This window comes from Octodon degus, unplaced genomic scaffold (genome assembly GCF_000260255.1).
Source record: "Octodon degus isolate 3935 unplaced genomic scaffold, OctDeg1.0 scaffold00089, whole genome shotgun sequence".
NCBI lineage: Eukaryota > Metazoa > Chordata > Mammalia > Rodentia > Octodontidae > Octodon > Octodon degus.
Genome location: NW_004524665.1, coordinates 3,552,752 through 3,573,574, shown reverse-complemented (window position 1 = coordinate 3,573,574; position 20,823 = coordinate 3,552,752). Strand labels below are relative to the sequence as shown.

The following is a 20,823-nucleotide window of genomic DNA, read 5'->3' as shown; positions in this document are numbered from 1 at the left end:
CAAGTAGATGGTAAAGAGTTTCTTTTTTTATTTTTATATTTTATTATTTATTTATTTGGTACAAGGTCTGACTATGCAGCTCAGATTCATAGTTATCCTCCTGTCTCATACCTCCCCAGTGCTGAGAGTACAGGAATGTGCCATTAGAGCCTGGTGCTGGGGATTGAACCCGGATCCTTGACCTTGCCAGGCAGGCACTTTGACTGCTGAGCTATCTCCCCAGCCCTTTTAAAAATTTTTTAAGAATACTTTATTTACTGATTTATTTGGTACAGGGTCTCACTATGCAGCTCAAACTTGTAGTGAGCTTCTTAAGCAACTGTATCTGCCTGTAGCAACCATCACAAAATTAAGGATTCTCTATACATTAATAAAGTAATAACAGACTATACTGAAAAAACCAGAAAATATTATTTCTCATTAGATAATAAAAATCTACGTTATACTACTTTAATCTGATCATTCATGAGTGTACTGCATCTTTTCTCCACTAAAAAACTTTATACTGAACTTCTACACTGAAAAGATAGAGAGGCCGGCGAGATAGTTCAGTAGACTAAAGTGTCTCCTTAGGCAAGCACAGGGACCGCAGTTTGATCCCAGGTACCACACGCTGCACTAGCCCCGCCCCCAGGGCAGGCTGAGCCAGGTAAAATAATTAATTAATAATTAATTTTAAAAAAAAGATGGAAGGGCCAGCCAAACAGCTCAGCGGATTACATCTCCAGGACTGCTGTGCTGGTCTGCCCCGGGGGCGTGCTGAGACAGTAATTGAGACTGGGCAGGGTGGTGTGCGCCTGTAATCCCAGCTCTTGAGAGGCTCGGATCACTACCAGTCTGATCTAGTAGTGAGAACCTGAACACCCTGTAGACCCTTCCTTAAAATACAACAACAACAACAAAAAGATGGAAGCTACTGTTCCTCCTATTCCTTTAAAGTAAAAAGTAGAATAAGATGCAATGAAGGGAAGAAATTCACTTCTCATCCATCAAACCCAGACAGAAATCAGAGGACAAGTGGTAATTAGTGAGGAGAAGCAGGAAGCACCGACTGCTCCTGTCATGGCACCCTAAGTCATCTATAAGGAAGGTGAGGACTAGGTGTGCTAATGCAGATCTATAATCCCAGCACCTGGGAGGAATGCAAGTTTAAGCTCAAATTGGGTCACACAGCAAGGTGGAGGCCAGCCTAGAGTATACAGTGAGTCCATTTTTAAAAGGGGTTGAGGGTTGAGTTATACAGAACTGCTGTTAACTATTGTAGGTTTCAATGCTGGATGAAGATAAGACAAAATAAATATATTCTGATAAAACTTATTTTTTTCAAAGATCAGTACATCACTGTATAGACCCCAAAGTCTCACTTTCAATTCTGAACTCTCGTCCTACTTTCTTACCTTGTTATCTTTAAGGAAAAGTGCTAACATCTCTTCTCTGCCATAGCGATAATCAGCTAATTTATATTTCGGCAACGCTGGAGAAAGAGGAGGGGATGTAATACTCCCACCACTGGACAAAGCTCGGAGCCTACAACAGAAAAGAGACTCTATAAAATGAAGTGACAAATATTCTAGTACCGTAGACTTCTTATGTAATAGCATGTAGGAAATTTTAGTTTTTGTAAGAAAAGTAGAAGACATCTCATTACTTCAAACCAGCAAAGATTTTTACCTTTAAGACAACCTGCTGTCACATTAAACAGGACCAAGGAGTTCACTAAGAAAGGTCAGTGCTAACAATTTCCTAAAAGTCCCACAGTATATCCCTAAGAAGGTTAGCAGTTGAGGACACTTTGTCAAATTACATAAAAGTGAGATACCACCCTACACTCATTAGATTCATAAAAACCATTATAAACTAGACAACTTCAAAAAATGATTTAGCAATAATTATTTCTTGTGTATCTGGCAACCAGTGAAGATTTTGACAAGTACCGTAACATAAAGGAAAAGCAAAATACTCAATGAAGCTCACCAGAAAGGTAACATCTGTTATCACACACACACACACTCTCACACGTAAAAGCATAAAAGAAACACAGAATTGACAAAAAGTCAGGATAAGGTTAAATCAGTAAAGGGAAGTAGTAAAGCCAACTTTAACTGAACCTGAATATTCCATTTTTTCTACTTGGTGATGCATATGAGTATTATATAACTTTCTTTTATATTCTTATTTTATGATATATTTGAATAAAAGCAATAAATAAATAGTGCAAAGAATTTCAGAAGGGCCAGGGAGATAGCTCAATGGCTTAAGTGCCTGCCTAGCAAGCACAAAGTCTGGAGTTCAATCCCTGGTTGGAAAAAAAAAAATTCAGAATGTAGTGAAGTATTAAGAAAATTCAAAATATATTCTAAGCTAGTAACAGATGTTGCTTCTAACAAATGGAACTGGGGGTGAAAGGGAATCTTTAAAAAAAAAAAAAAAAAAACAACCTTTGAAGATTTACACTATGCAGGGTGTGATGGCACATGTACATAATCCCAGCACTCAGAAGACTGAAGCAGGACTACTGCAAGTTTGAGAACAGCCTAGGCTACAAAGTGAGCTCAAGACCAACCTGAACTGCACAGCAAGACCCTGTCTCAAAAAGACACACACACACACACACACACACACACACACTCTATTTCTTTTTCTTTCTTTTTTTTTTTTTTGTACCAGGGATCTACTCAAGACCTTGCATTTGCTAGGCAGGCACTTATACCACTCAGCTATCTCCCTAGACCCATTTTATTTTCAAAGTAACACATTTTTACAAAAAGAAAAAAATTCTAGAACTACTGGAGGCAAAGGACTGCAAGTCTGAGTTGCCCAAGTGGACAACATAATGATTTCTTTTTTTTAGTACAGGTTCTACAAGGTCTCACTACACAGATCGGACTTGAGGTGATCCTCCTGTTTTCAACCTTTCAAGCACTGGGACTATAGACGTGTGCCTCTATAATGACTTACTGAAAGCAACCCCCCTCTCTGGAAATTAAGAAAAACAGGGAGAGGGGAGAGTGGATGGGGATGCCCTGGAATCAATCCCCAGTACCACAAAGAAATAAATCTTCACCAAAAAATGGGTAAAGATCCTTCTGCAGAACTCTCTCAAAATGCAAAAGGGAGAACTAGTATTAGGAGTAGCCAATAATCTGGGGCTGCCTGAGGTTCTATAAGGTAACAGATAACCAGGGTGAAAAGGACCAAAATACTTTAGTGACTTTATCCAGATCCAAGTTGCTAAGCTTTATTTACGAAAGCAAAAGGGGAACAATGATCTACTAAAATATACACTAGAATATAACATGAAGGTCAGGTAAAGCACAGTAAATATCTGTATATTATTTAAAATGGCATATGGCTAATAAACATAAAAATATGCTTACATGTAGAAAATAACAAAAGAACAAGAATGGTTAAGTGAAGATACAGATGGAAGGTTCATTTCTAATGTTTTTGTTTTCTCATCCTACATGTTCAAAGAATTTTTTTTCCCAGAACCAGGGATTGAACTCAGACCTTGTGCTTGCCAGGGAAGTGCTTATTCTACTGAGCCATCTCCCCGACCCCCAAAGAACATTTTTAAATGAATAGTTTTGAACATATGGAAAAACAGCAAGAAGCATGTAACGAGTACTCTGGAACAAATCACTCAGGCACAAAATCAGCAATCCATCACTAAACAAATCCCTTCTACCCCCCACCTAAACCTCCTTTGATTCTATTTTCATGGAAATGTTTTGGTTTGCTCATGGTTATAGCCAACAGAACAAAGATTCCAATCTAAGTTTTTATGACTAAAAATACCATGATCTTCCCAACAATGAAGTCTCGATTTTTAGACATCCAGATTTGCTGATTTTATCCATGGTATGTCTTTAAATGTTTCTGTCTTCTTCACGTAAACTACTTGCAGACTTGACAGCAAGTGGGTACAGAGACTTGATGCTACACGAGTTCTTTTGGCAATTCTTTGTATGTAGTGGTATATTATGCCAAAAAGAGGTATACAATGCCTGGTTGTCTGTGATGTTAGCAGCCACTGTCAACAATTTAGGTTTACTAAAGTTGCTGCAACAGTAATCCCATTCTAGCTATCCTTCTTGCTAGACCATTTCCGCAAAAAGAAACTATTGGAGCAGTTACCATGGTATAGTTTAGCTAAGGAAAAAAAAAAAAAAAAAAAAAACAAAAACAAAAACCTTGATAATTTTTTGGTACCAGTTTTAAAAGTAACAGCTTAGTCCAACTAGTATCCTTAAAAAGTAACAAACTATTTACTAATTTACTTCATTGTAATCACTTTTAACAATGTCAACTGTCCCATCTTCAACCAGTATGACTCTTTAGATTGGCTCCTGGATCGTTCTGATACCACCTAACAGTGTTTTAACAGCTTCTCTTCTACCTGATAGGTCAAAATGTCCTAGGTTCTTGTATTATTTGTTGTCTCAGATGTGGGCTCAGCCCTTTTCTTTCTTTTTTTTTTTTTTTCCAGTAACAGGAACGGAACTCTGAACCTTGAACTTCCCAGGCAGGTGTTGTGCTGCTAAGCTATTTCCCTTGGCCTAGCTCTGATTCTAATATGTAAAAAGGTCATAATCAGGTGCTAGAAGTGTTCATTACTACTGGGTTGGTTTTTATTTCCTTTATAATTAGTCTTGGGTTTAATTCAACTTTCATAAGACAGGTTAAACAGACAAGTAGGGTAACAACAGTGCAAGTCAAACAAGGCTGCAGGCCCTTTGAGGACACCGCCTCCCACTAGAGGTCTGTAAAACTACACTCCTTCTTGGAAAAATAGAATTAACACCCCCTGAGAAGAGAAGCTTATAACTTTATACACCAATTAGCTCCTTTACTCTCATGTAAGCATCATGAGAACTCCAATATAATACTTTAGCTTAGCACAGTGATGCACCCTTACAGTCCCAGCAATCAGGAAGCTGCAGCAGGAGAATAAAAACAAGTTCCAGACCAACCTGGGTTACACTGGGAGACCTTCTCAAAAACCAACTAACAAAACTGGGCAAGGTGACACACACCTGTAATTCCAGCACTCAGAAGACTGAGGAATGAGCATTGCTGTGAGTTCGAGCCCAGCATGGGCTACACAGTGAGTTCAAGCAAGCTTGAACTGCAAAGCAAGAACATGTCTAAAAAATAGTAACAATTTTTTTTTTTTAAATGAAGATGAGAGGTTAAACATCTTTCTTGATCATGGTCACAAAATATTCCAATCTAAGTTTTTGTAACTAAAAAGACCATGAAAGCATAATAATTAATAAGACATTAGAAACAGTACACCTTCAGAAGACCAAGATGATATTCAAGCGTGGTTTTTGTATTCTACATTGCTGTACTCAATGTCTTTTCTTAGATCGCAGATATCAGCATGGAGTTAGTCAAGGTTAAAATTCTACACATTAACTATTTTTTTAAAAAACTGATGGAAATTATTAGTACAGTCATCTCGGCCATTCTGTATATATATACTTGCATGCTTTTCTCCCTTTTTTCCTACTTTTTTTCTTTGCTTATCTTCATTGTTTAATCAAATTCAATTTCTCTGTTTTATTGTATCTATTTACTTTTCAGGTTTTATTTCTTCTTTCAGGTTCTTACACTAAGGTTTTTTGAAAGCAAGCAATAATATTCAATATCTGTCCAATTTTGTGTATCTGTTAATCTGAGCAACAGGTTTGACAATAACCTCTGTTAATTAGCTATTCTTGTTTTGAAAATCTGTAACATGTATTGTTGTATGTTACCCTGTTTCTCTCTTTGTTTTCGCTTTTGACTACTCAAAATAAAATAAATTTTAAAAAAGACCATAGTCTTTTCAACAATAAGGACTCAACAGTAACACTTAAAACAGCCAGTCTGGTCTACTACTGGACTAGTTGTGCAAAGAAAAACTTCCCTCTTTTACTATTTGGTATAGTAGCCCAATGACATATTTTATACAAGAAAGAAAGGAAAAATGCACATATTTTTATTACAGATTAATTTAACATATCTCTTCTATGGGGCAATATGCTTCCCAATAGTTTCTACCACTAGAGGGCACTACTAAACCCTCTTCCAAAATTTCAGATGCTTTTGCAACCCTGTCACTTCCATTGAAGCCCACTTCTTACAGGCATAGACCTGCTAAAAGTCAGAGTCCTAATTAAAAAAAAAAAAAAAAAGCCTCTAATTGCAATGAAGAGAATAAATAAGGAGCATTAACAGCAATTCATATGAAGACAAGATAGTGGCCTGTTTTGGAATAATGATTGAGGGCCAGGGAGATAGCTCAGTGAAGTGTTTGCCTGTCAAGCGCAAGGTCCCAAGTTCAATTCCTGGTACCACCAAAAAAAAAGGAATACTGATTGCACTCTGCCTCAGTAGTCAACAAATTCTCTTCTAAGTCCTCTATAGGTACTTGGAAAAGCTGAAACATATTTAGGTAGCGTCCCTGCTTAAAAGCCTGCCAGTGACCTTATCTCCTTCAATCTTGCTCTCTAGAAATACAACTGCTTCCCCCTTAGTCTGTAACTGTATCTAAGAGCTGAGATGAATGCAGCACCCACCTGTAGCTGTGCACTGAACATCCTTCCTCCTCTCGCAGTTACTTCAAGACCGGCTTCCTCACCACACCACTGCTCTGAAAAGTGTCCGTAACATCAAGGCTGTTCAAACCAAGGGAAGCTTTTCTACCCTCGTGGCTTTCACTTCCCCAGCTTATTGTGAGAGGTCTGTTTAACACAGAAGACCAGTTCCTATCACAGGCAGTAACTCACAGGTACCAGAAGCAGTACTCCTAAAACCTGAGAACTCCCAAATCTTCACCGGCTAAGTGCTACTGAAAATCTAAATTTCATGCAGGGCATGGTGGTGGTGTATACCTGTAATTCCCAGCACTCAGGAGGTTAAAGCAGAAGATCAAGGCCAGCCTGGACTATTTAGCAAGAATGTGTCTCAAAAAAGATCTAAACTTCAGCTCCTAAAGGCAACGGGGATTTCAATATAAAACTGAAGGCTTGGGAAACGAAAAATACTTCTTTAGAAGTTCACCATTCAAACCTTAGCTGTGTCCTTTCCTGCAGAGCCATGTTTTCATATATAACAACACAGGGTTTATGAGGTTCAACAAATCCCACACCTTCCTCATCAGCTTGTCTGTCCCAAACCTCTTTTTGACTCCATTCCCAGAAAACCATCTAATAAGCCATTCAATCAAGCGTCTGGCTTTCTTCCTTTACTCCTCACATCTTACCACCTTCTATGCACATTTACATTTTACTAACCCCTAAATCTCTCAATCCTATAACCTAATTCTGTTCACACATGTTTATTTCTGTAACAGCATCATAACTTACACAACGAGTCTTTTTCCACGTTCACATTACTACTCCATAGTCCACAATACTTACTGCAAATGCAAATCAGAACAAAACTCGCTCTAAACCTTTACTAGCACATTATTAGCAAATAAGCCCAAAGCTTCTTCATGTAAGGCAGCTGCTTCCAAGTTCATCTCCCCCCACACTTCATGTTACAGTTAAGGCAAACATCTTTGGGGTTTCCTCTCTTAAATCAGCAATTTCTTGCCTCCTTGTCTTTAACAGCCCCCTTTCTGTTATCAGGAATATTTCTGTGAACATTTTTCCTACTGGGAGTAGGGTTGCTCGGGAGAAGAAAGGTTAGGTGGAAAGAAGAGGGAAGAAAAGCAAAATAAGTTTGAAAGAGTAATAGGGGAAGAGAAACTGAGGTCTAGACATAGACACAGACATAGCAGGCATATGACAAATGTTTTCTAAACATCTTAATATTCTTTTCTAAAATACACACTTGGGCTAGGCATGGATGCACTCGCCTGTAATTCCAGTATTCACGAGACTGAGACAGAAGGATTGTTGTGAGTCTGAGACCAGCCTAGGCTACATAGTGCACTCAAACCAGGCTGAACTACATACTGTCTCAAAAAACAAAAACTGTGCACTGGTATGTTATCTATCTCTAGTGCATGAGATAATGGGCTTACCAAAATTAAGAAATACAGTGTATTTCTTAATGAATTAAGTTCATTCCTATAGCAAACACATAGCAAAAGAAATAAACCACAAAATGGTAACTATTTTAACAGAACTATAAACAAAGTGTTCTGGGGAAAGACAAATACTTCTTTAGTTTGGAAAGACTTAAAAGACTTCTGGGACTGGAAGCTGAATCCAAGGCCTTCAAAATGATTTAATTCCAGCTTTTTTTTTTTTACTATGATAGGTGGTCTTATCAGGTTATTGCATCACACCAACTAGGTACAAATTTGTAATCCTCATGCCTTAGCCTGCCAGATTGCAGGAATTATAGGGATACACCCCCACACCCAGCTAAAAGTCTTCCTTAAGTCCATGGAAACAAAATCTGAAATAAGTTTCCTTTGTTACCCCACAGTCAAGTCAGGTAGGTAACTGTCTCCAAATATTCTCATTTAAAAATCCTCATCTAGGCTTATGTAAGTAGGTTTAGATAAGCAGTAGGCCTCAAAAAATTAAGCCCCCAAAATAAAATAACTAAAATTTGTTTAAATGTCTTGAACTACAAACTTTGCAAACAAAAAAAGAACAGGATACAAACCAATGTTAGCAAGGCTCTTTACGCTGTAGTATTAAGAGTAATTTAAAGCTTTTTTTTTTTCCTCCTTCTGTGCTATTGCTTCCTCCAGATTTTCTAGAATATTTGTTTTGTTACTGGGATCAAAGAAAAATTCCAAAACTTAAATCAAAAGGATTAAGCACCAAAAAACTTTTCATCAGGATTGCAGTTGAGTGTTTTGTCAAAGGCGAAGTAAGCACACAGGGGTAACAATTTTTCATAATCCTACTGGTGGTCATTCTGCCTGTGCATCATCCCAAAACCTTAAAAATGAAGGTTTTAATAATTCCAGTTCCAAGGAATTCAAAGGAAATGACCAACAACAAACAAAACCATTCAAGGAAATATATATACATCGTTCATTTACAATAGTAAAACAACTTTACTTTCCAATAATTTACTCATTGATTTAACAAACATTTATTGAGAGCCTAACTATGTGCCAGGCATTTGAGATACAATGATAAACAGCTGTACAAAAATCCAGACCAAATTCTTGCCCTCAGTGGAGCTCACAGTCTAGTGCAAGTTGGAGGACTGGATATAAATAATAAATATATGAAATGTTTGGCATGTTACATTTTTATTTTGACCATGAAAGTGTTAGGGAGATGGGCAGGAAGTGGGATGGACAGGCAGGGACAAGCCGTATATTGGTCAGGAAAAGGCAGCATTTAAGGAAAAGCTTTAAAAAGGTGACTACTGTTTTATACCTAGAAATCATTTTTTCATTAAACTAAATATACTTTTTAAAACTGTTTTGTGACATAGAAATACATTTCTCTACTCTAAATACAATCTAAGACCTAAAAATTCTGTGGGCTTTTCAAAGCACAAGCCTACAGGTATAATCCATCCTCATAATTTCCAATTATCTCCCATCTTCACAACTGCCCCCCATACCAATAAATCTCATTTTATATATTAAACAGTACATTTTACATTATTTTTACAAAAATGATGATCTTCACAAAGAGAACACCACTCAATGTTTCTATGTGGTTCAAAGTTACATATTGATTCAAAGTAATCAATCTCAAAATCCTTGATTCTCAAGTGCTCTAGACACAACTTCTTACCTCAAGTTTCATTTAACAATCATGTTACATGCAGAAAAACAAGACACAATCCATTCATACTGCAGTTTCCCAGCTATGGGTTACTTGAATTAAGGGCCTCATAGACTTCCTTTGCAAAAAGGGATATTTGATAGATGATACAAATAAGGCAGTGCCTGCCTACTCAGACCTTCACTGCTCCACTTATCAGCATTTAGGTGACTCAGGAATGCACCTTAGCTATAATGTTTGCAGAGTAACAGAGGTAACAATTAGGTAAAGCTATTGTTTAAGAACAAGATCGGGACTATCCTCTCTGCTTAAGTTGCCTCAATTCAAATTCTGCTTAAAATACTAGTCCAGTCTAACAAAATACCGTCAAACAAAATTTCAGGGTACCAATAAAAAGGAGGATGTGCAAGACATTACTGACAGACTGAGATGACTGTTTGAAAATGAATGCTGCAGAACACCAGCCAGCAAACATTTCTGTAAGGGCCATGGAGAAAATATTTAAGCTCTGCAAAACAGCCAGCCTCTGATGTAACTACTGAACCCTGCCACTGTAGCATAAAGGCAGTCAAACAGTGCTAGGCATGGTGTTGCATACCAGGCTGAGGCTAAAAGAGTACAAGTTGAAACCTTGCCTGGGCAACTTAAGAGATCCTCTCTGAAAGTCAAAAAAATTCAAAAGGACTGACGATATAGCTTCAGTGTGAAAGCCCTAAGTTCAATCCCCAATACCACCACCAAAAAAAAAAAAAAAAAAGAAGACAGATACTATGGAAACAAATACGTACAATAAAACTTTATAATCCCACAAGCCACAAATTTACAAACATGTGATTTAGGATATCAATAAAAATGTAAACTCTCGAATACAGTTTTTTTTCTTTTGCTTCAGCTAACTTTCTACTGTTTTTTATCACCTATTAAAAACAGGGTGCTTTTAAGAAAAACAAATCTTCATTACATTTCCAAACAATTTGTCATGTTTTCACAAAGAAAGAGACATGACAGCATACACAAAAGGAAAGCAAATACAAACTCCAGAATATAACCAAGGAAAAAAAAAAAAAAAGCTGCACACAAAATGACTTATAAAGTATGTTATATGAATTTAAATCTATTTGGTAAAGGAACTTAATAAGTAGAGAGTTAGCTATAAGAATTTCACTAAAAATATTTTTATAATGAAAGACTCAATAATTAAATTGCCACATCTAGAGGACTAGTTAAATAAATGATGGTACATCCATACAATGCAACTATTAGGATAATAAATATTTATTGATAAAAAGATGTTTCTAATTTAGTTTTTTTTTGAAGTTACAAAACTGAATGTACAGTATGGTCCCATTTTTGTTAAAATACATGTACATATATACAAATAAGATACATAAAACCACTTGGAAAGATACACCAAGACTGTTACAGTGGTTGCTAAAATAATGGCAATTATATCTTCTTCTAAATTAGTCAATTTCATATAGTCATATACTGAAGAAAAAAAATTAAATATAAAATAACTAAAACAAGTGCTTCATTATTTAGATGAACATTTTCAAAACAAACTCTTATATAGGAGTTGCATCACTTCTCAGATCTGCAAATGTTTCTCCTGTCTCCAAAAGTTAGCAATAAAGGTTAAAAACATTTAAGAACTACATATAAAAAGGTACGTATATAATAGGGTAAGCTAATAAGAATCCTCAAATAGAGATTACAAGAAGTCTTATAAAACTACTACCAATTGAACAATCAAGAATGTTTAAGACACTAATTCAGTTTATCTACTTTAGGTACTGCCTCTGACATTATTACCAAAGGGGTCGTTCGAGGAATGAATGGAAAAAGTAACTATCATTATTCACGCCACTGAAGAGAGGATCTTCAATCACCAACTTTTGGGGAAAAGGAAGAAGAGGGGGGGAAAGTCACACTACAATGTGATGGATCTCAAAATTCCATGAGAATTCCATATTCGGGGTCCAAACACATCTGTAAGAGACTCAAAGGTCAATTAATTGTTATTATGGTAAATGCTAACTCAACCCTAAGATGGGCTATTTATTGCTAACAGCCTATATAACTAGACCAACTGCCTAGCCCATCAATACAGTAAAATTTAATACTTCCATAAGAACTATTTTTCTAATGAGTCTATATGAATTGTGATCACAAAACATTGTAGGAGAAAACACAGACATTAAAATGTTACAATTATATTTTTACAAAATTGTATATGTGCCTAAACAAGAGATCATACAAAACAATTCTCTAAGATGATAAGACTATGTGAGGTTTTAAATTCTATTAGTATAACACAACCAGACCAAGAAAAAAATTATGAAGAATTACAGATTGTAATTATTTACCAAATAAAATTTATTACTGGACTAGCCACATTGGTTTCAACTAGGTAGATGAAGCAAAGTCTCAAATCCATGCACTTTTATAGATCACCCAGCATCTGCACAAGTGCCCTACTACTGTATTAGTTATCCAACATCAAACAAGATGAGACTGAAAACTCACCATTCAGGCCCAAAGTTCAGTGTCTGTGTTTCCGCTGCCATTCTTCTCTGTATTTTTACAAAGATTTTTTTTTTTTTTTTTTTTTTTTTTTTGGTATGCGGAGAAACCTGTTAAGAGAGAAATATCTCCATATAATTAGAATAAGTACAGAACTCTGAGTCAGAAGGCATAACTATAGAATGTGCTTTTGTGTTATGCTTATACTTCTGTCATATACAGTCAAAAGTATGATTTTTAATTCCTATTTAGAACAATGCATCAGCAAAACTAAATAAATAAATCTATCGTTCTCTTCCAATCCATTTTTTTATGTTTATCTAAGCAAAGAGCAGGTATAACATGAAACTAGTGAAATAGGTAGCAGCAGACTACACAGGTCACTGGGACCAAATTAAGTATTTTCTCCTTCACACTTAGAACTGCGGAAAATAAATAAAAGGTAAAACTTTTAGATTTTGTTTCCTATTACTCTTTTGTAATGGCTTCCTCGTTACCATGAGGAACAAGATCACTGCAATAAAGACCTTCCACCTATCTCACGGCTTAAATCACACCTCTTTCTTATTTCAGCTTAGCACTTCACACATTAGCAAGGTTTTAAACAATTATTTTGGAAGGTGGGCACAGTGGTACAAGCCTTTAATCTCAGCACTTGATAATGGATGCCAGCCTCGGCTACATAGTGAGACCCTGTCTCAAAAAAACAACTTTAGTTTAGCACTTAGGAAACCGAGGCAGGAAGATCAAGTTCCACTCCCTCCTGCTCAACTTAAGTCAGACACTGTAACAAAACTTTAAAAAGGCTAGAGATGTATCTCAGTGAGAAGTCCTCAGGTTCAACCTCCACTAACACAAATAAAACATAAAAAATTATCATAAACCAGCAAGTTAAAATTATAAACTAAGTGAATTTCATAAATGACATTTCAAAGATAACTGTAAGCCAGGTACTGGCTAGCGCAAGGTCCTGAGTTCAATCCCAGGTTGCTCAGAGAAAAAAAAAAAGGGGGGGGGGGAGACACACAGGGAGATAGCTCCGTAGAATAAGCACTTCCTGTAAGCCAGGTACAATGCTATATGTGAAACATGCATATAATGCTAGCTTCTTGGGAGGCTGAGACAAGCAGAATGAAAATGTAGGACCAGCCTGTGCAACCACAAACCAATTGGAAAAAAGAAAAATTAGAAAAAAGAAACTACTATAAAAATCATACACTGCAAAATAGCTCTAAGACACATCGCACTGATTGCTACCTCTGTTTAAACAACTGAAAAAAAAAAAAAAAAAGAGTCTACAATTTAGGAACAGTAAAATGAAAGTGTGTTAATCCCCATAAGCAGTCATTCATTTATCTGCCCTCTTTCTGGAAGGTTATTTCTCGTCTTGTGTCAATGAAGTAGACTCCAGGGGACTCCTATACGCTTATGTGACCACCTAGACCCTGGCCAGACACCAAAACATTTATATTTTTAACTTCAGTGAAATTAGAATGCACCTTAAATAGGTGCCACGCTACAAACGTCATTGCCTGAGTGTAACTGTTCATTGTCTGCACACAAACAGATGCTTAAAATATTTGCAAAATCATTGGAAAACAAAAACTAAGGAAGTGCCAGATGTGATGGTCCAGGGATGTAATCCCATCATTCAAGAAGCTGAGACAGGACTAGCTGTGAGTTTGAGATCAGTCTGGGCTACACAGTAAGTTCCCCCCAAAACAAACAAAAACGAAAGAAAGAAAAGTTAAAATTTAAACTGTTTTAAGATCTTCACAAGCAACAAATTCATTCATTCATTTGGTAAAGAGTCTCGCTATGTAATAGTAATCCTCCTGTCTCAGCCTCCCCAGCACTAAGATTACATGCATGTGCCACCATGCCCAGTTTCAGTGGCTGGCAGTGTGCCGGTATTCTGGGCCGGCATGGCATGCAATACTGGAGATGGAACTCGGGTCCTTGCACTTGCCAGGCAGGTGCTTAGACTGCCAAGCTATCTCCTAGCCCCAGAATTTTAAATTGATAAAAATACTGGCATATTCCCTTAAGAACTGATGCACAATCAATGCTTTGAGTGACAAATTAATGTGCTGGTGGGGAAAGGAGGAGGAGGGAGACTTTCTAAAATGACAAGGACAAAAAGTGATTTAGGAGTTAGACTCTGACTAGAATTTTTTTTTTAATGTATTTGATATAGGGTCTCCTCATACAGCTCCAACTCATTAATCCTGCTGTTTTCAGTCTCCCCAGGACTGGGATTATAGGTGTGCAGCACCACACCGGGTCTCCAAAACTGTCTCAGCACACTCAGGGAGCAGGACTGATGTGGCTCAGGTGTCAGGGATCGAATCACGATCCCTGCACTTGCCTAAGCAGGCACTTAGTCTGCTATCTTGCTGGCCCTTGAGAAATCTTAAGACCTTTTAATTTCACTTCTATGTTCCTTCTAAAGCACTTCTGTACAAAGTGAGGCATAGTGGTGTACACCTGTAATCCTAGCACCCAAGAGGCCTCCACAAGTTGGAGGCCAGACTGGACTACACAATGAGTTCAAAGTCTGAACTATAACAAGACCCTGCTTCAAAAAAAGAGCTAGCCAGGCATGATGGCACATGTCTGTAATTCCAGCCATCAGGAGACTGAAGCAAGAGGATTGCCTCAGCTTTGAGGCTAACCTGGGGTACACAGTGAGCTAAGGCCAGCCTGAACTGCATAGTAATTCCCTGTCTCAAAAAGACTAAATGAATAAAACAGAACTAGCCAGGTGTAGCGGCACATGCCTGTGATCCTAGCACTCAGGAGGCTGAGGCGAAGGACTGTCTCAGGTTCAAGGCCAACCTGGGGTACACAATGAGTTCAAGGCCAGCCTGAACTACATAAATCCAGACCTTGTCTCAAATAAAAGCCAAAGAAAGGGCTGCCACTGTGAGAGATGCTGCTGCCCAGACATCACTGCAGTCTCTGGTGTGACTCTCAAGTTACCACTGGTGCCCAGCCATGTCAGTGACCACAGTTGATAGGAAAAGCCCCTCTCTTTTGAAGGGTCCTGAGGTACCTTGGCTGCTGGTTCAGACCGGCTCCCTGCTTGGACTATAACCAAATAAATAAATAAATAAACAAACTGTGTATAAAAATTACATTCCATATAATAAAAATTTAATTTGCTAAATAAATTTGAAAGAGCCTTTTTAAAAAAATGTACAATAGAGACAGGGCATGGTGGTGTGCCCCTGTAATCCCAGCTCTTGGGAGGCTGTAAAAAGGTGGGTCACCACAAGTCCGATCTAGTAGTAAGACCCTGAATACTCTATAGACCCTTCCCTAAAATACAAAAAAAAAAAAAAAAGTACAATAAGGGGCCAGCCAGACAGCTCAGCAGATTAAAGCGCCTGCTTAGGGAGACAAGGTACAGAGTTCGATCCCAGTATGCCATGCCGGCCCCGCCCCCAGGGTGTACTAAGACTTCGACTGAGACTGGGCATAGTAGCATGCACCTATAATCCTAGCACTTGGGAAGCTGAAAACTGGAGGATCACTATGAATCTGACATGTGTAGTAAGACCCTGTAGACCCTGTACTAAATACAAAGAAAAGGGCGAAAAAAAAAGTAAAATAAAAATTCCTAATAAAGAAATCCTGAGCTACAGTTTCCTTGCCACTATGAATTCTAAGTAATGCATTAAATGGAGAGCCTTGCAACTGACCCATGAGATTCTACAATTACAGCACATCCCAACTGAAATGACTCAGCAAAGTGCCCACTCGTCAAGACAAGTATCCACCTTACCAACCAGACTTACTACTTTATTATAAATCAGTTCAGTGTGCTTTTTTAAAAGTATGTAGCTAGGCATGGTGACATATGCCTGTAATTCCAGCACTAGGGAGGCTGAGGCAGAAGGATCCTTTTGCGTTTAAGACCAGCCTAGGCTCCAAAGGGAGTTCAAGACCAGCCTGAACTGCACAGAGACCTGTCTCAAAAAAAAAAAAAAAAAAAAAAGCATGTGGAGCGACTTGACTATCAAACAGCCACAGATACTACCTTAAAAACAGTGTAGGATTTTATTAATAACACAAAACATATTGCCAGGCATGATGGCACATGCCTGTAGTCCCAATACTTGGGAGGCTGAAGCAGAAGACTACAAATTTGAAATCAGCCTGGTTACACAGGGACTTCAAGGTCAGCCTGAATGACACAGGATGCTCTGTCTCAAAAAAATAATTGTGGGGGGGGTATGTATTTGGGTCAGGGTCTCACTACACAGCTCAGACTCACAGTGATGCTGTTTTCAGCCTCCCCAGTGCTGGGATTATAGGTGTGCACCACCACACCCAGATTTGGTCACCCACTCAGCGTGTCTGGGGGTAGGGCAAGTGCAGTATGTGGTACCAGGGATTGAACGCTGGTTCCGGTGCTTGCCAGCCCTTAAAAAAAAAAAAAAAAAAAAAAATCAAAAGACTGAAAGAGTCTTTTTGACCACGCATTTAAATCTAGACACACATTTTAAACTCAAACCCCTAGGAAACATTTGACTACTGAAAAATGGCTCCAAATTCATAAACAAAGTCAGGATTTAAACCATATTTTTTGTTGTTGTTGGCACCAGGAATCAAACTCAAGCATGACCTTGTACTTGACAGGCAGGCACTTGAGCCACTAAGCTATATCCCTGGCCCCCAGACTAAATTTACAAAGAGAGAAGATGCCAACTAAAAGTCAAGTAATTTAGCATTTGTCAAAACACTAAAAATAATGACAATTTTTTTTTCCTCTTTAATACAAAGGCCATATGGCCACACAGGTTTTGGGAGAGAACACAACTGCAGTTACTAACACAAACAATACGAACAGGGCCCCTGGAATTGCAGTGTAATGCCTGCTGAAATGCAGCAGCTGTTTTGAATTATAAGAAAACCTCTGGATTCAGGCAGCATCCAGCAAACAATGCACAAAAAATCCTGTCCTAGCCTACTTTATTATCCCACCTATATAAAACCTGTATGTGCTGCAAGACTACCATAATGCACAAATATTAAATGCTCAGAGTTAGAAATGCTCAGAGCCAGGCACAGAAGCACATGCCTGTAATTGCTGCTACTTCAGAGGCTAAACACAGGCAATGTATTAAGATTCCATCTAAAAAAAAAAAAATGAAAGTCTCCAACACTGCCCAAAGCAAAAATGCTTTTTTTTTTAAAGCCTTGAACTGGAAACCAAACTACTATTTACAAGATAATTTCCATAAGAAAATTATAGCATTTCTTAGTGTAAAACTTCAAAGAATCTAAAAAACACCCAGGCATGGCAGTGCATACCTGAGATCCCAGCACTCAGGTCAAAACAGGACAGACTTGAGTTCAAGGCTAACATGAGCTACATAATGACTTTAAAGATGGCTTGAAATATATAGCAAGTCATTTTATTTATTTATTTATTTATTTAAAGTTTATTTTGAGAGTTGGGGATATAACTCAATGGCACAAGCACCTGCCTGGCAAGCCCAAGGTCCCGAGTTTGATTTCCAGTACAAAACAAAACAAAGTCTAAGTTTTCTTTTTTTTTACATTTATTTATTGTGTGTGTTTGTGTGTGTGTGTGTGTGTGTGTGTGTGTGGCCAGCTCAGCCCACCAGGGGGTGCGGCTGGCTGGCATGTGGTGCTGGGGGATCGAACCGCGGTCCCTGTGCTTTGCCGAGCTTGTTCCAAGTAGGTGCTTTAGACCACTGAGCCATCTCTCCAGCCCCCAAAGTCTAAGTTTTCTGAGACAAGGTTTTGCTCTGTAGTTCAAGACAGCCTTGAATTTACTAGGTAGCATAGGCTGGCCTCAAACTTAAATGATCCTCCTGCCTTGGCCTTAAGAATGCTGGGACTACAGGTATGCTGCACCACTACACCCAGTCTGAGACTTTATCTTTATTGTTTTAATTTTTATTTATTTGGTGCAGGGTCTCCCTACAACAGCCTACCCCGCACTGGAATTACAGGCATGCACCACAACGCCTGGTTTCCGGGCAGCACAGTATGCGATATTTGGGATCCAACTTGGGTCCTTGCACTTGCCAGGCAGGTGCTTAGACCACAGAGCTATCTCACCAGCCAAGACCTTGCCTTTAAATAAATAAATTTTAAAAAACCTCTTGGCATCTCATGTGACACATCTTTTTGGCAGTTTCTCCCTACTTCCAAGCCCCCCAATAAAGTAATTTAGTCCCCAAAAAACAAACAAAACAAGCCTAAGAAATAATTCAAGTGATTTAATTATCAAGAGACCAATATTGTACTGTTCATTCTCTTTTATAAATTAAAAGCAGAGAATCTAAGAGTTACAGCTGGTGAAAATACTAATTTAACCTGGGTCTAGGAGCACACATTAATAATCCCAGCTATTCAGAAGAAAATGAGGCAAGTTCAAGGGCAGCCTGGGCAACTCAGCAAGACCACAACTCAAATTTAAAAAAAAAAAAAAAAAAAAAAAATCAGGAAAAGGAAAAGGCAGCACTCACATAGCAAGTATGAAACCCTGAGTTCAATCCCCAATACTGCACCAAAAAAAAGAAAGAAATCTAATATAAACACTAATTACTGTAACAATTACTAATTATTCCCTTAATTCTCAGTTTCTCCCCTATCAATGTGAGTCAAGGTTTAAAGGATTTATATGTATGAAAAGGGTAGTCTTTAAAAGGCCTCTGATGGGCCGGGGAGATGGCTCAGTGGAATAAGCGCTTCCCTGGCAAGAGCAAGGGTCTGAGTTCAATCCCCGGTTCCACCAAAAAAATAAAAAATAAAAAAAATAAAAGGCCTCTGAATTATAAGTAGTTCACTAGAAACTATAACTTATCCTGAATAGTTTTTCTGACAATGTAATGAGGAACTGAAATAAGAACATGGTTCACCTCCATTTTAAATCTCATTTGGTGGAGACTGGGCATGGCAGCACACACCTGTAACCCCAGCTGTTGGGAGGCTGTAAACAGGTGAATCACTACAAGTCTGATCTAGTAGTGACACCCTGAACACCCTGTAGACCCTTCCCTAAAATACAAAAATAAATAAAAATAAATTTTTTTTAAAAATCTCATTTGGTGAAATGTTTTTCATGTCAAATCCTTTAAAGCCAACTAGGCGTGGTGGCCCACACCATAATTGCAAGTACTCCAGAGGATTCACTGTAAATTCTAGACCAGGCTGGACTACAAAGTGAGCTCAAGGCCAGCCTGAACCGCACAGTGAGACCCTGTCTCAAAAAGATTTTAAAAAAGGGGGCCGGGGAGATAGCACAGTAGATTAAGTGCTTGCCTGGCAAGCGCAAGGCCTGAGTTCAATCCCCAGTTCCACAAACAAACAAACAAACAAACAAAGATTTAAAAAAAAAAAAATCTAGATGTAAGCCAAGACTCTGGGCTCTCCTTCACCAAGCTCTTCCATTTCTCTTTCCCCTGAAATGTCTCCTTTTCTTCCATGACTAGCACTATCCTGATGTTTTTATTCTATCTTTATTTTTTCCTAGCTTGAATTCCCAAAATTTCACCTTTTTTTCTCTAACATTCCTCAAAAGTTTTCAATAACAGATAAATTTTTTTTTTTAAAGTTTTCAACTCCAGAGGCCAAGGCACAAGGATCACTTGTGAGTTTAAGGCCAGCCTGGGCTGCAAAGTGAACTCAAATCTAGTCTGAACTACATACTTAGCAAGACCCTGTCTCAAAAAAATAGTTTTCAAAAAATGTTCCAATGGTTTATTTGGCCATTAGCTCTCTGCAGATACTGTCTTGAACTTTTCTGATCTGAAGTTGTACTGCTCTCTACCAACCTTGCCCACTAAATTAAGAGTAGCAAGAGGCTTGCAAAGAACAAGACTCATTGTAACAAAAGCAATGAAAAGTTCTCCCACAGACTTCTGAATGGCCCACTGAAAGAATGAATCCCGCTCAGCCCTACATGACAAGTTTGATTAATTTTTTTATCTTACCACCAACTAATGAAGGTACTACTACTGTTTTCAAAGTTTACTGGTCATCCAGGCTCAAAACCATACAGTCCCCTAAAGTCCCTCTCCTCCATCCCTCACATCCAGTGGGCTGCCTCAAATCTGATTGGACCTTAAACTTACTTATTTTGCATTCTTCTTGCATATTCTCCAAGCTCTTAACTCATGTCTGGATTATCAGAAGACAATTTCATATTTGCTTTCCAGACTCAACCTCAATTTCCCTGAAGCTACAGCCTATACTCTTCTTTAAAAACACTCATTATGTATGGCAGAAACGCCTAGTATTTCAGAATCCCATCAGTTTGAGAACCCATGCCTCCCAACTCAAAGCAAAACAATCTACCAACCACTGTACTTAACTTCGTTTTGCCTCTTCACATGCCCTTACCTCCCCAAGTCAGAGTATCCTCTCTCAGAACGAACTATACAAAACTAAGGACTATTCAAGCCACCTACTTCATTAAATAGTTCCCAAAATAGAAAAAAAATTACACTCTCTAAAAAGAAAAATACCTAAGGAGAGTCACATGGGGAGAAGACACTCTCTCAGGCTTTCACAGAGAGCACATTGGCCAAGCAATGGCTGTGACTCATCCACATGGCTG

The 20,823-nt window shown here is 38.2% G+C and overlaps 1 protein-coding gene across 1 annotated transcript in view; it reads right to left on the bottom strand.

The window, feature by feature from the left end:
* Positions 1-20,823, bottom strand: part of Gigyf2 (GRB10 interacting GYF protein 2) — a 173,696-nt gene that overhangs the window by 119,579 nt on the left and 33,294 nt on the right. Inside the window, exons 3-5 of the mRNA XM_023722065.1 lie at positions 16,504-16,652; positions 12,228-12,334; positions 1,398-1,527 (exon numbers count right to left, since the gene is read on the bottom strand). Coding sequence (XP_023577833.1) covers positions 1,398-1,527; positions 12,228-12,268 — 171 coding nt within the window. The 5' untranslated portion in view covers positions 12,269-12,334; positions 16,504-16,652. The remainder of the gene's footprint in view (positions 1-1,397; positions 1,528-12,227; positions 12,335-16,503; positions 16,653-20,823) is intronic.